Source organism: Pyxicephalus adspersus, chromosome 2 (assembly GCF_032062135.1).
Source record: "Pyxicephalus adspersus chromosome 2, UCB_Pads_2.0, whole genome shotgun sequence".
Taxonomy (NCBI): Eukaryota; Metazoa; Chordata; class Amphibia; order Anura; family Pyxicephalidae; genus Pyxicephalus; species Pyxicephalus adspersus.
In genome coordinates, this window is record NC_092859.1 from 110,038,205 (window position 1) to 110,054,814 (window position 16,610).

Genomic DNA, 16,610 nt, shown 5'->3' on the forward strand with positions numbered 1-16,610 from the left:
GACTGTTTTTTTTTTATCTATGTGTAAGTTTCTATGAACAATTTTCTCAGTTGCTGAATTTGTGCACAGTGTTCCTGATTTACATTAGATAATCGTGATGCTGGAACAATGTCCCCAAGCATTTTATCTCTCACCTGGCTTTCATCATCCTTTATTGTTGGTAAACTATTTGCGTCTGTGCTGTTCTCACAAGGTTGATCCTCATTCCTTCTCTTGTATTTCCTCATAATTAGGCTGTCCACCACCCAAAACATTATAGCCTAAAAAGAAATTAAGCAGAGAATTTCAGCCTTCTGACTTATATTCTGAATTATATTTACCAAAAATTGTATATACAAAAAAAGGAAAAATGTCTGAAAAATATAACTGATGGAGCCAATATATCTAAAGACTGGTAAGTTGTGTTATATTTAAGGTTTGCTTTGAGTTTATTTTTTAAGTGTACCAAAGTACAGGCACATTGTGCTCCTTAAGGTCCTACTTGGTTTCTCTGCCACCTCCCTTGGTGGTAAACTTTGGGGCTTTACATTCTGCCCAGCTGCTAGCAAATTTACCGTCCCCCTCATTGGGCCTTGGTAAATTGATTTATTAAAGCTCTCTAAGGCTGGAGAGGATACACTTTCATCAGTAAAGCTGGGTGATCTAGCAAACCTGGAATAGATTTCCTCAAAGCTATTTGCCATTTGCTAGCAAATGTTTTGAGTCCTGGGCCTGATCCATTCCAGGTTTGCTGGATCACTCAGCTTCACTGATTCACAAACCTCATTCTGGCTTTTAACCGTCCAACAGAAGATTCACTGGAGGAGTTGGAGTTTAGCTTCAAGTCTAAGACTAGAGGTACTAAGAGCACTAAGAGGTATAGAAGAATTAATTTTACCCATATGACCTGGAACACTGTGGCAGTATTGTTAATTCAAGCACATTATGGTTCTTTACAGTTTTTGTTATACAAATTATAAAAATAAAAACATTTCGTATTCAAAATTTTACAAACATATTTATATTTGACCCATAGAGGATGTGCATTTTATTGGCCACATATACTGCTTGAAAAGTATTGCAGCTTTCAAGTAGAAGGGTTGTACAACTGAAAAGACTTTTGTGCTCAGTGACTACATTATTGTGGCCTTTTTTCTATACTATAACCTGAAGACACATGGGTAATTAAAGCACAAGGCAATGATTCCAGAAACTTTCAATTTGGCCATAGTTTAAAGCGTGGCAAGAAATTATCCACACCAAAATGTTATATCTAAACGTGTAAAATACTAGCTATTACTTCTGATGTATAAGATATTAAAGAATCAGAGGTAATTATAATCTGACTAAGGTACTTTGGGGTATAGCATAGTATATTATGTTTACTAGTATACCATGTTTTGTTCCTGGATAAATGCTGCTCAAACTATTCCCATGGTAAAAAAACTTAAGACAGAATCGTCCTGATAAGGGCAGCGTTTTGCCATTACAAGCGCTGTACTCACATTGACTATAAAAGGCACCACCAGCATTACCAGGACGAGCTCCAGCTTGGGATTTGGAATGTAGTCCAGCAGAATTTCCTGAAGCTGCACAGAGAAAACACAAAGAGAGAGGGATATACTCTGTACAAACAGACCTGTCACTTCAGAGCTTTCCCAGCCAGGGTCCGCACATAGTTATTGGAACGTTAAAATGGAGATATAATAACACATTACACAGTAGAATGGAGAATGAGGACACATTTACTGCAGACAATCAGGATCACATATACAGAAAACCAGTTCATAGACATCTGCTGCACATTAAGTTTTTAAGTGGCCCCAAGCTTCTTACATGTAGAACACCACACTATAATAGGATTGCTATAATTTAAAAATAAAATACTGGAAAAATGTACTCACTAACAGGGTTGGGTTTACTGAATTTGATGCACTCAAAAGAGGAAAAGACAAGTTAATCTGGGAGATGTTAGGACATAATGCAGGGCCAGGTGATCAAGTGGAGGAAAGTACTTACAGCAAAAAATTCTGTAAAACTTTTATGTAGTTACCACAGGAGATTCTTTAGAAGTTAACAGTAACACTTCATGTGTCCTAAAACATTAACTACTACACACTTTCATGAGAGGAAGCAATTATAGCACTCTCAAAACATTGACTTCTGTATACTTCATACCAGAAAAACATTGGAGGTTTTGTTTTATAATATATTTCTGCAAAGTGTGGATAATGGTAAAGATACCTTTATGTGGCATTGCTTTAAATCAGTTCACTACCACCAGTATAGATACCTCTCCGTATTTGACCGTATTTTTGCTTTTAGAGCAGTCAAACACTGTACTTTTACTTCCAAAACATTATATTTTCTGAAAGCAGAGACCCTGTAGATTAAAATGGGGTGGCTGCACTTCATGGCATGCAATATTTGCACTACTTAATCTCCATTTTCATTAAAGACTTAAATGCTTCTGCTAATATAGAACAAATTCAGATGCTAAATTGTTTTCAGTAATATGATAAATGCAAAAAACAGAAAAACTAGGGCTACACTGATAGAAGCTGTGCACCGCAAAGGAAAGTGTGTCGTTGCAGGACCAGTGACCGAAGAGAAGATGAACTTCCATATTCACAGACCTGCCTTCTCATTCTTACAGGTAGGTCCCTTCTTCCACAACTATATTGTGTGTATAAACACATACACTCACACACAATTAACTATTAAACTTAAAAAAAAAAATTAAACTCAAAACCGAACAAAGCAAACACTGTACAGGTACTACCTGGGTAACATATGAGATAGGGACTGTAGGTTTGTTCTTAAGGTAAATTTGTATGGAAGTCAGAACATGTACATTATTTTGATAAATGCAATTAGGACGGATGTTTGTCTCAACATATTATAAGGCGGCTTTGTGTCAGTTACTGTATAAAGTCCTCACTGTGAGTTAATCACAAACAAAGCAAAAAAAAAAATTGTTATGGAGCCTAGACATTCAATAATTTCTGCAAGCTGTGCTTTGATTCTCTGAAAAAAGAAACACTTGCAGAGTTTGTTTTGGTCATTAAAGAATTACAAGAAGCTGCGGAAAGAGCCTCTCCAAGATCATCCACAACCTCGGCTGTGTTTAGCAAAAGATTTATTCTACAAGTCATGCAAACCGACCCCTCCAAGCCTCCGTTCTGCACACAGGGAACAGGGAAGCCCTGTTCGTATCTAGAAGGCTTCCATATGTTGGATGTCCTTAACCTGGGGACTACCTGTATTCCCTTAATAACCTGATTGCTATCAAACAGTGGTGAACAGACTAACATCTAAATTATGAGCAAAATTTTCTAACACACTACATTGCATCCAATTTCGTTTCATCTCTGAATTCGACCAGATGGACACCTCATCAGATGCATGTATATGACACCCAATTGGAAGAAAACATAGGATGCACAATAGATGCCAAACTACATTTCCTGATAGCTCTACATTACAAAGGCAAGCATGTGTTATATAAGCAGGGGTAGGCCTTGTAGTCACAGGAAGTAGGCAGTGATCACTTTAGATTCTCACTGTATTAACAGGAAGCTAAAAAGCATGAGAGGTCCTGGCTGTGCAGTGTTACAGCCAAACAAAGCTGGGTTCTATGAATTTGTTAAGTCCGGTTCCAAAGATAATTTCCATATTTTTCACTAACAGGCATGACTGGACTGAGAATTTGCTGTGTTTATTCTGGGGTCTCTTTGGACTTTGAAGCATTTGCTTTGAGAAGATTTTTACTATACAAACAAGATGTGTATCTAGAAACAATTATTTGTCAGCGAATGTAAATATAGCACTGAAAATGTAGGGGATAACAGGGTAAGTATGCCAAAATACTTTGATATAATTTCATTTCTATTACAAATTACATTTATACAAGGGTGTTATAATATCTGTGACAAATCGCCAACTACATAAATAAAATGTATTATAATATAAAATGGAACTAGTCACAGACAAGTCTTACTAAGGCGACTTCTATAGAAAGCAGAGCTTTCTTTTAATAGAACCCAGTGATGTACATGTATTTATATCTGCACAGAATCACTGGCTTAACCCTATAAAGAAAATACATGTTACTATTTATATACATTTCATTGATTCTTCTGCTTACTGTAGAGATAAAAGGATGACAAATATATATCTTTCTTGTTCTTGTTTACCTTTGTCCATCCCGGAATGAGGAGGACGAGGCTTACTGCGGTCTTCTCCACAATCATTATTAAGAGATAAACCACACATTGCCCGAGCCATGCAGCTGCCTGTGGTGGGTCTCCTAAAAAATAAATGCATTGCAAGTCAGAGTGAAAGTTACTTTAATACTAGGTCTATTGTAGAATCATGTCAAACCTGTAATGCTATACAGATCGAGTTTAAAACAGATCGAAATAAAACATAAACAGCTCTACTGAAAAAAGAATTCTGAAAAAGCAAACATTGTTTAAAGTGGAACTCCAGCCAAACCTATTTTTCTTAAACTTTATTAGAGTGGGAATGGTTTTAACTTCGTCCATGTTTGGATTAATGCCTTGTCATTATTTGGGAAATGTAGTTTTTATTCTCAAGGTCAGTCTCCTCAGTGGGGACATAGACTTATCTATTCTAATTGTTCTCATCTCATCTTTCTTTTTTTATAGGGGAAATCCACTTAATACACAGTTTACATTAAAATGAGTTTGCGATAAATTAAGGCTAGTTACATTGAGTTTAATATACAGAGGAGTAAAAGTAAAGCAACAGGAAATATAACAAAATGTACAATAAATTATAAAAGGAGTCAAGTTTAAATCCAGAGATTCAAACACTGAATTCAACAACCATAAAAAATAGAATTACAGAAATGCAACTTTGAAATCACCTTTGACCACTGACAAACCACTTCATATAAAATAATAATTAATACATTGGGAAGGATGAAGATGGAAGGATGAAGGATGCATCCTAAATGGGTAGATTTAGACAATAAGATTTGTGATGTAAACCAGAGTTGGTATTATACAATGGGAAAGGTAAAAGTAAAAATTAAAGCATTTCTTTTACACCTCCAATCAAAACTTTAATTTTTATATCAGAAGCTAGAATGTTGACAGCTAGAAATGGACTAGATTCTGTGGTAAATACATCTACAACCTTTTCCAAGAAGGACTGCTATGAGAATGTTTTTATATATGTTTTAATCCCAAGAGATTTTTTTTTTAAATAAATACTCTTAAAAACACAATCCATATTTTTTGGTTACATGTTGTATTAGAGGATCATATATAAAGAGAACACATACCATAGGCTAAAGGCAGCAATATATGCTATAAGGTTTAAATTAAAGATGGACGCAAATCAGAATTATGATATTTATTTTTTAAAGAATAAAACAAAGGTTCTAACAATATATCATTATAGCTGAATTACAGTGCTTTCTTGGCTTGCTCCTCTAGTCTAACTCTGATAGAGGTTATCATGGCGGCCCTATCACTAGCTAAGGGTTATAATATCTGGCCTGACAGTTATTTCTGCTATTGCTCAGCAAGATATTTTCCAAGAGTTGCTGGTTCTGACAATAATGCTTGGGATTACTACTGCTGCCATTGATGACATAGATGAGTCTTATTTAGCTTTTACATTTTGTTTAGTGTTACCCTAAGTAGTATTTTTTTCAACTGATCACAAAACAGAGTAAAAGGGGGGCGCAAGCCATTAACCCTGAACAAGTAGTCAGACGGAATCACCAGCACTTAAAAGCAGTAACATGCAGGATTAGTTCACACTGCAGCCAACATTTTGGGAAGAGATGACCCCTTCTTTAGGGTTTTCCTTACTGCTGCAAGAAGAGCACCCAGATTATGTAACTATATATAGTGATAATAAATGCCCTGGTTTTCATTTTACTGCTTGAGTGCTGGTGCTTGTTATGTGGCTGATTGTCCCTGTAGATGGTGGAATCCCTGCGGTCATTTCTTGCACCGATTAATGCTTTTTTGTGGTTGGGAACAGCAACTGTGCAACTTTATTATAACATTTTTGGACAGATATACCTTTAAAACCTACTTACGGACATGTGCACCCATGTTATTAATCAATCTCATAGCTGTGGTTAGGGAAGGGGGCAACTGTCTTAAGATGACCCTTCCTACTGCGGGTTGTTTGCATCATTTTAGCAGGATGTCATTACTACTCATTTTAAAGATAATCTACACACTTTAGCATAATCATGTCAAGCAGAGGTTCCTCAAATAATTGAGCCAAGGTGTATTTATGCATATATGTATGCAAGGGATACAAATGTACTAAAACAACCTACCTGCAATAAAAAAAAAGGCCCCATTTGTTATGATCACTGTGGATGACAATTCACCTGACCTTATTATTTACAGCACAATTACAGGTCATGACAACTCTCTACATAGTTTTATTAAAGCTCTATAAAAGATCAAATACCCGTACAGTGAAGAATCTATCTGGCAACAACCATGTGAGTGAAATGTACACAGGGATTTCATGCACAGAATCCCAATAAAAGGCCTCTTAAATCTCTAGCTAGGTAAACGAGAAGTATGTACTTTTGCAGTATATAACAAAAGAAGGCTAAAAAAGCAGAAACCTTTTAAAAATAAAAAAAAATTAAATATTTTGTGCCATGCTGGATATACAGTACAATATTAACCTGTTATTTAATAAATATATTTTAGACATTAGGAGGAGCAAACACAGAATGAACTGTGGGCCATTAGACTATTTGCAATATCACCCTACTCCAAAAAGAAAAAAAAATCATATTTTTGCCAAAAAATTCACTTTTTAATAAACAATATAGCCTAACATCACCTGATACTGTATTTGCCGCCCCCAATTAAACTTTTTTGTTTGATTTGTATCTTAGTCAAACCTAAATTAGAATTTTGAGATTTCTGTGTGTAAGTGCAGCTGCAAGGCAAATAGGTCATTTTAGATGATGTAACCTGCATTCTTTGGAGTAAACATAGGGCTTCAAGGAAAAGCCGTCATCTGGTATATGGTCACTGTACTCCTTATTTCACTTAGTTCAGGAATAAAGAATGAACAAACAGTGGAATGTTTCATCATTCATCAGAAGACATATTCTCATTGTCATATTATCATAAGGAGGGGAAGACATTACATTTACATTTAACAAGCTTTTGCAAAATGTTTTTTTACTTCTTGTCTTGCCACAATGCAAATAACACAAATCAGCTTTGGGAGTAGCAGATCGTTTAATAATTAACCAATATCTTATTGTTAATAGAAAACCTTGGATTTAAACCAGCTGTTGACTTTATAAGGCGTTTCAGCAGCAGTTCAACATGCTAATGCGAAAAGGGTCCTTAGATAGTTCTAAGGCAATTTCTAATGTAAATTTACACAACTGTTTTACTTTTACATATTAATGGTAATAAAACGTAGAAGCTAAGAAACTGAAACATAGTCTTTTTTTGTTTAAAGTGGCACTGTCACATTTGTTATTCAGATCACAGGACAATGTTTGCAATGAAAACTCCTGATCTCGTAACACCTTACCTGTGTCCCTAAAAAACGTAGTAGTATTTGTATTTAAATCTGCAAACAAATGGGAGGGAATCTTATCTGTAAAAAAATACTATTTGCCACAAAACAGATGTCCCAAACCAAAGGGGGCCACTTGTGGTCTGGAAGTGGCTTTAATTCTCACATTTATCACAATAACATTCAGGAAGGCTCCGTGAAATATATGTTGGATAAACAAATGCAGCACATAACATTATCTAAGTGGTTGGAATGATGGCTTCAATTCACAATATGTTCATTGTGCTTTGACCCTTGACAAGAAGATTTCCTTTATGGAGGTCATAGGCAATGTATTGGGCATTGCTCCAAGACTTCATACTTTGTTTCAGTTAGGAGAGGGAGAACTGTAAAAGGAAAGTAGAGAGAGAATATAAAAAATACCGATAAGGTTTATTCAAGTAAGGTATAATTTTTGACTAAGAAAAAAGCTCCTGAGGTAAATAGTCTCCATGAGCAGATGTACACCATTATATGTGGTCTTGGGCCTCCATAGTTTTAGCATATGTACTGGATGCATGTCATCAAGGTTTAGACTTACAATTCCTATACAATGCACAGTAAAAAAGTCATTGAATTTGAAACACTTTTAACATTCCAAAAAAGCCTTTTAGTGAAGGGGCATGTTTGAATGGGAAGGATATAAAGCGTTTACCAGGATCACCAGGTATCTTCTAATGAATATCTATTGCAAAAACATCAATAAAAAGTAAATTACAAAAACACATACTCAAGCACTGTGCAATGCATTTAGACAATTTTAAGTTTTTATACACTTTACCCTTGTTTGTTTTTACTATCTACTAACTTTATATTCACCTATTGAGACTACCTTACTAAAACTGAACAGATTTGAATTAGTGTTTGATACTAGAGTCTCACACAATTATGGTAAAACGTTGCTATATATGTTTCATTTTTATCAATTTGTGTTTTGGGTGGAATGGTTTGGCAAATCTAACATATAAAAGAAAAGAAATTTTCATTTTTTCACAATACATTTTCAAGCAGCTCAAATAGTTAGCCTTCTTGCTGTTTTTTTAAGGATCCACTAATATGTATTAGCGTGACTAATAATGAATGTTTTTTTTGTACACCTTAAATCTGCCACTGATTATGCAGGAAGGAAGTAGAGTTTAAAGCCTTCAATACCATTAGGTATAACTGTTAAAAATAGGAAATGCCCACCCATTCAAGTACACTGTTCCTAAAATATTTTTAGTAATTTTTTATTGCTAAAGGTTGCTTAACTCCACTTTTAACTGTGTTAGAGATTTTTTCTTTCTAAAATATTTGACCTAAGTTTATAGAAGTTTGCAAAGTTCCTATAGTTTTTTTAATATAGTGAGTCACAGCCCATGCTGCCTTGTAAAAAAACGTTTGAATAGAATATTATGTACCACAATGACAATGCTCTATTAAAGGACACATGCACAGGCTCATTATGAGACAAAACTTGCCAATCTCTGAAAAAAAAAAAAGAGAAGTTAGATTTTTCATTCAGATTCAGGGACCACAAACCCAAACCATTGTAGCCAATCAATTATTTTAAAAGATTTGTCAGTTTTCAAAAATTAAATATTTTACATTTTTTAAAATCAGTGTCCAAGGCTCCTTGGGAGGCGTTAGGGGAAGTGATTTACGAAAGTAATGAGAACACACCTATTCCCTTGTGTGGCTGGTTCAGCATGCTGGAGTAAAATAAGGAATAGCAATCAGGAAAGCAGTACTAAAGACCTGGTACACACAAGCCAATTTTAAAAACTATAGCATACACAAGATATCACAGGGACCAAAAAAGGATGAAGGCACCCTTGTAGCAGGGTCATTTGGATGATATTTTCAGTGTAGTGGCACAGCAGATGACCATGTAATCAATTTAGGAAACAACTGATTTTTCTCTTTATTATGCCCCAAAAGTAGTTTCTTTATGTGGTGTCTGGAGGCCTCCTGGCTCTGACGGTCTAGCAGAGAAATGATCTAAAAAATAATTTGTTGTCAGTGCCTAAAGTAAGATATTATAGCCACTTGACATCCTTTTCTAAAAATTGCAGCAATGCAGTAATATAATGTAAATACAAAGTTACTTTGGCCAAAACTAAATTTGTTGTCACTAAGTGTATTCCTCTTTTTGTGTATTTAATCAATATATCTATGTGTTTTTGTTATTGTACTATTTTGTTAAGGTTATTTTATAGTAAGCAATTCAAAAAAGAAAATAGAAATAATATATGTATATATATCCTCTATATCTAGATTAGATATATTCTGTTGTTTGCAAACTACAATGAATGATAGCAAAAAAACTGTTTTATCATTATAGCAGTTTAGGTCCCAAATCACTACAAAAATACATTTCTGTAGAGATTTCCAGAAAAGTTATCCAAATAGTTTTTAGTAGGAGTTTATTCCACTAAAGAAAAAAAACTAGCAACAATAAATGCTGTGATGAATATTCAGTGTTCACTACAAGCAGAAAATTGGCCAGCAGACATTGCAGTAACAATCATTCTCTGTATTGGAAGGAGGAAGCCCAGCTATGAACTTCAGAAATCATTTTATTTATTTCAAATATGTATAAAGTATAAATCTAATTATTAGCACATAGTGATGGGATTTGAAAAAACAAAAAAAGGAAATGTGACCCCAGCGGTGTAATTCCACAATACACACTAGATTACATTAAAAGTAAGACCACCTAGTGGGATCAGATATTGCAGTAGGACTATAAAATATGATGGTTTCCCAATGGAAGCACTACAATTTTACAGTCAGGTTTGAAAGTGGCAAATATCACAAACAAAACTAAGACTAAGAGATTTTGGAACCCCTATAGGGTGTATAGTTGGGGTCACCGAGCAAGAGAATTATTTATGACAACCGTGCAAGGAGGCCGAATTTCCAGTGCTGCTGCCATTTTCTTTTAGAATATCATGCAGAGCAAATTTGGAAATCTTTCTTACCCTGCAATTTAGGAAAGTCCTCTACCTTGAGGTAACCCATGTGCCTAAAAAGCCAAATGCTGACATTTGCACCAAAAGGATTTGTAGATGTTTCTTGTACAGTTTACTAACGATAGAAGGGCAACAGACTAGAAGTAGTTATCATCACAAATCATTTACCTACTAAGTGTGTCTCAGAATATCAGAATATATCTTATAGGAACTGCCAGAAAGGTTGCATTGAAAAAGATTCTTGGTGTTAAAGGATACGCATAGTTTTATAGCACATTAGCCTCTTTATTACATTCAGCGATAAAAGGCAACCATACACAAAATATCTATTACCTCTGCTTATCACTGGAAAAAGATCACTAATTGCAAGATGGCGGCAGGCTGCATAAAAGCCTATCTAAAGAGTAGAGAGATGTGTATCCAGAGCAAGCCTGAGAACAAGGAATTCCTAGGGATGGGAGAATAGAAATTGACATAATATATGGGGTAGATATCAGCATTAAGTAACACATGAGGTTTCCCTTAAGCTAGCTTTAACTTGTGCGAGACCAAGTAAGCAATCAACATTTTACCATCAAACATTAACGATTGTTTACCTGGATGATCACTTTACAATATTTTTTATTGATCAGAGTATACATTTTGGCCCTGACCAAGATTTAAACCTGTGACCTAGTGCTAAAAATGCAAGAGTGCTAGCCACTAAATCTAATCAAATATTGATAGGAGGGGTTGCAGATGGTGGGTGTGTCCTGGTCAACAACAACATATATATATAGCCATAATTTATAAAAGCCATAACTTATGGTTTGTAACAGTGAGTTAATTGCAGCCAACAGGCATTGTGAAGAAATTGTCCCGTGTTCCGACTCCTTGCCAGCTATGTCCAAGTGGTTTCATTCAGAGGGAAAGTAGACAAAGTAATGTGTACAAGGGCCTGGGCCTGTGACGACAGGTGAATGCAGAGGGTAAGGGATTATACATTCATAATTGCCTACAGTTTCTGGATATAATAAAAGTGATAGGAACAGGCAGAGGGTATGGTGAAAACCTTATATAACTTATCCTATATTAAATGGTACAGTCAAATTATAAGATGGATGATAACGGCACCTGGCATTTGCATGCCAAAATGGATAAAATTCTATGAACTGTAAATCTTAGTAATAACTTGTGCAGAGATACGGGACTTCTTATCAAAATTTTACACGTAAGTCATAATTTATATTAACTAACCACAACCATGAGTATGTGGGGGTCAGCATATTAAACTAGATATGGGGGGCCTTAAGCATGGCCCCTGATACCACAAAGGGGCGACACATAATATTAAATAAATGGATTGCTACAGAAAGCTGTCAGAGACTGCAACAGGAGATGGTTAAAGATGTGAATGTGCTAGAGATCTGAACAACCCCTGGGCTGAAAAACCCTCATAAAAATGAATATGTTAACACACTATGCACACTATAAATGGCTATAGTGCATTTTATTAGGTCCATGTCTCCTATATACCAGAACGATTCCTCCCAGTACTAATGTTTACATTCACATCCAAAAACTATATGGAGCATAGTCATAAAGCTGTGAATGTGATATTCACTAAACTGGTGAATAAATAATGGTGAATCATTTGCAGCAATAAAAAAATCAGGAAGATTTACCTGTAGTGAATATTTGGTGGCACACCCACTGCTTTTATAGAAATGCCTCATAATTTGTAATGCTTTTTTTTTATAAGGTAATAGGCATACTTACTGGCTTTTAACTGTGATTCCCAGTGTAGCTTTAAGTCAGACATTGTTTTTCTACAAACATCCACGCTATGTATGTACATGTTATTAGAAAAACTGCACTTTTCCTCAAGCAATAAAATTATGTTGTTACCAGAGTCTCATGTTTTACTGTTCAATTTATATGTTTAAAATGCTGTCTTGTCAAACTGTAAGGCCTTCATTGTCATCAGAAAATAGATTTGATTACATGTTAAAGCTCAAATAACCATAAAAATGTGTTCTTTCATTTCACATGGCATCACTGGGGATAATGGTGTGCACTTATAAAAACAACCGGACCATCATGTAATGTCTCCCACTAGTATTAGTGCTGGCCATACCTTATACAGCATTATAAATGACTTTTTTAATCAATCTTCATTCAACTAGGTGCATATATAATTTTAGTACTACTAATTATGAAACAAATGGATGGTCTTTGAGTACCTTTGACAAAAAACAGTATTGCTAGTGTATGTCTAGAATTAGACTTGCTTCACTTATACAGTATTTTCCCAATACAAGAAGCTAAAAAACACATGTTATCTATTGCCAACATATGTACATACACCTCTATTCTGTCATGAACAAGAGTTTCCATCATTTGCCCTATAAATTTTCAAATTTAACTTTGTACTGATTGTTTCCTATTTTTGTAAAGTGTAGTATGCTGTGTATAATATGCGGTTTTAATCTACTGCTTAAAATATTGAGGACCATACTGCCCCCTTGTGTAAAATTTAGGAAAGTTAATGAGGCGGTTTGCTCTGTTCAAGTAAAATTCCAGTACCATACTACAGGAGTAGAGGGCAAACAAAACAGCAACCGTGCAAACAGAAAAAAATAAATATTAAACAAATAAAATAAAATTTATAAATGAATAGGAATAATACTAATACAGGTGTACTTCCTTACCGTATTCACCAAATACCAATAATGTGTACTGTTGCCGCTCCACAATCATTGACACAAATTTCACACTGAGCCATATCACCAGCATTCCAAGTGTTGCATCCAGCAGAAAATGCATGAGATACCTATACAGAAAGAAATATGCACTTTGGAAAGACAAAACAAATGTCAAATCACATATTGAATATATAAATGATTTCCACTGTACACTTACATATATATCCTCAATTTCTATAAATGACATTTACAAAATAAAGTAATCATCAGATACACAGCACTTCTCATAGAATTCTACCCTAAGCTGAAAAAAAAAATTCTGGCCGTAGTATTGATATGTATTCTCCATTAATTCGTGTTATAAAACTTCCAAGGGGTATAGTGAAATCTCTACTCTACACAAAATATTTGCATACTCCACCACATGGACAACGTATTTATCAACTCTTTTACAGCTCTAAAATCTCTCAGTTCATATAGAGACCCAGCTATAGGCTAATGACATTGTAATTTTGAAAGAATTTAAAATATTTAGTATAAAACGCCCCATTCATTCCTTGATCAATGCCAATCCTTCTGCTCTGACCTCTAACAGCAGGGAAAGCTTCTCCCATTGATTTTAATATTAGTAGTCAGAGCAGGGGGAGCAACATTGGGCAAAGAATGGGAATTCACAATCAATGATCAACTGATATAGCAATCAAACATTGATCAGGACAGCCCAGTCTTCTAATATATGAGAGTAAGATTCAAGGATTATATCAAATCCAGCGTTAAATCAACTAGAAATAGCCAGTAAATAGTCACCTTTAGAGGAATAGGCACTGAATAAAAGATTTTTTTTTGGCTCACAGATAGCAAAACCGTATTCTGGATTTGTTTTTCTTTTATTTGGAGGTTTAAACACAATATAGACTGTTTTCTAGACCAATATTACTGCTATCCTACTGTATCCCCTGCATTTACTCATCTTTACAACAGCTTGTATAGTCGGGACTCACACTGAACAAGGATCCTCTTCAGTAAGGTCAGAAAGGAACACATTGGTAAAATGGATGAAGAGAGCTCCAATAGCTTGTTTAGACGTGTCAAAAAACCTAAAATAGAAATAAAATACAACTCTCATATGAATGTTTTTGGCTTATTTTAGGAGCACAATCAGAAGTTATGGTGATTATTTCTGCCAAACCAACAAGTATTGTTTACTTGCAAAGTTTTTAGAGGGATAAAACATGGGGAAATGTGCAAGTTGAAGAAAAGATTTGTAAATCAGATTTCTCCACTAATCTGAATTGCTGACATTTGTAAAAGGTTTACTATAACACGGTCAGACAGGCACCAGCATTATGGATGAAGGTGACAGGTAATTGTACTTTTGTAGATAAATCAGGTAAATCTTGAATCTTTGGGAATTTAGGAGCATAGACTAAAATTTTAAATTAAACTGGAGGCCACCAAAGTATTTAGGGTTCTAAACTTTGCATCCCCAAAGAGAAAACAAGTTCAGTGTGCTAGTGATTATTATTATTTAATGTCGTATTTTAGTTAATGGTCATATTTTCTAAAAACCAAGGACGCTGTACTTCCTTTAACACACACTGTGTACAATAAGATAGACAATGAACAGTTATTTTTAGGTTGTATATCATTTGTACGTGCTGTGTTTGAACACAGCACTTCTGTGTGGTTTTGGTTTACCCAAGCCAGGGAACACAGCAGCAAAAACAAATGTATTGGTTATAACAAAAGGTTCATTTTGTTGGCCCGAAACATTAATAAGTAATCTTCTCTAAGTTATTAGAAGAGGGGAAGTCTTCCATTTCACCCTCAATTTAAAGGGCATCTTTTGTACTAGCTGTTCAGTATATATACAGAAAGTGAAGGAAAATATCCCCAAAGGAGAAACATGGCAAAATAAATAAATAAATAAGGATTTTTTTCTTTTTTTCCCTAGTCAATCCAAAACAAAAAATTAGTTTTGGAATGTAATATACTTTCATAGCTCAGCACGACCTACTAAAAGATTCAAAATCCATCTTTCAACCACAATGAATTCTGTAAAGGACTGCAGTTTTTTTTGATGGTTAAATAGCTTTCTGAGAAATAATGGCTTACATTTTAGGTCAAGTCCCTAGACTTCAAAAGCACAAAAGTAGCACCAATAAACTTGCACAAGCATGCAACAGATAGCACAGCAAACATACACAAGCAATGAACAAGCAGAGGTGACAGTAAGTTTCCTAAAGCCAGGGTTCTTGTATGCTTGACTTTAGAAGAACAAGGTCCAGTTGCCTTTGGAAACCTCGGAGCTATCATCACTTCTGGCCAACTCTCCACCATAATGCTGGAAGGCAACAAGAACAAGAAGATTCCTTTCAGAAAAAAAATGTTGGATAAGCTCTATTGGGAAGTCTATAGGCAAAGCACGCAATGAATAGGTTATTCAGTATAAATACTACCACATATTAGAGATTCGTTTAAAGGACCCTAGACGTTAACCAGTATACACTTTAAAAAAACAGGGACAAATTGATAGTCTTACCAAATTCTCCATGGGCGCCTGTGTTCCTTCGGCTCCCTCCAGCGTTTTACTGAAAAAGAAAATTTATAGATCACCTGTTAGGATTTTCCAGTTTTCTCACTCAAATATCTAAACCCTAGGGCTGCATTTACAACACAGTAGGATAAAAATTATGGCCCACTGGAAAAAAAAGTAATTACCAAAGAAATGTCTGTATACAAATTGTGAAGTTGGTCAAAAGTAAAGCAACATATGTTCATGTTATTCCTAGCCTGAATGTTTGCTACAAACATCTGAAATAGCACTATGACAAACACAACACATGAAAACCAACTCAATAGTTTAAAGCTATTTAACCACAAGTATAGAGCAAACGGGGAGTAGAAAAAATCAACAAGAATGCAAACATCATTTGAAGAAGCTCAAGATCAGGTCAAAGGGAGGTTAACTGTATGCCAAATGCAACTGTCAATAGATGTTGTTGACCTAACATAATTCTCGTCTCTCTTTACAATGATATAAAGTCCTTTTTTTTTTTAAATAAAAAGAGGTACACAACACAACAATGTGAGTTTGGTGTATTGTAGTTCACATTAGATGCTGTATCAAAGGAGGGAGTGGTGGCATCAACAAAGTGAACAGCCAAATTACACCTCTTCTTTACAAAAATAACTGAAATAAACTTAACATAATATATATATATATATATATATATATATATATATATATATATACACACACATACACAATACCCCAAACAAACATTCCAGGCTTATTTTGTTCATCATATTAATACAAATACAACTAGATAAATCAAATCTTTCCCTACATATTGACTTAAAATGACTATACCCTAAATTCTGTGCATTTGCCTGTAAATTACCG

General features: G+C 34.8%; 1 protein-coding gene across 2 annotated transcripts in view; it reads right to left on the minus strand.

Moving 5' to 3' along the window:
• LOC140324176 (store-operated calcium entry regulator STIMATE-like) overlaps window positions 1–16,610 on the minus strand; it is a 41,615-nt gene that overhangs the window by 8,159 nt on the left and 16,846 nt on the right. For both annotated transcript variants that reach the window (XR_011919503.1, XM_072401831.1), the window contains exons 2-7: window positions 15,747–15,795; window positions 14,206–14,301; window positions 13,211–13,332; window positions 4,176–4,288; window positions 1,485–1,568; window positions 135–260 (exon numbers count right to left, since the gene is read on the minus strand). Coding sequence is in view for 1 of the 2 variants with exons in the window: in XM_072401831.1 (XP_072257932.1) it covers window positions 135–260; window positions 1,485–1,568; window positions 4,176–4,288; window positions 13,211–13,332; window positions 14,206–14,301; window positions 15,747–15,795 (590 nt within the window). In the remaining variant the exon portion in view is untranslated. The remainder of the gene's footprint in view (window positions 1–134; window positions 261–1,484; window positions 1,569–4,175; window positions 4,289–13,210; window positions 13,333–14,205; window positions 14,302–15,746; window positions 15,796–16,610) is intronic.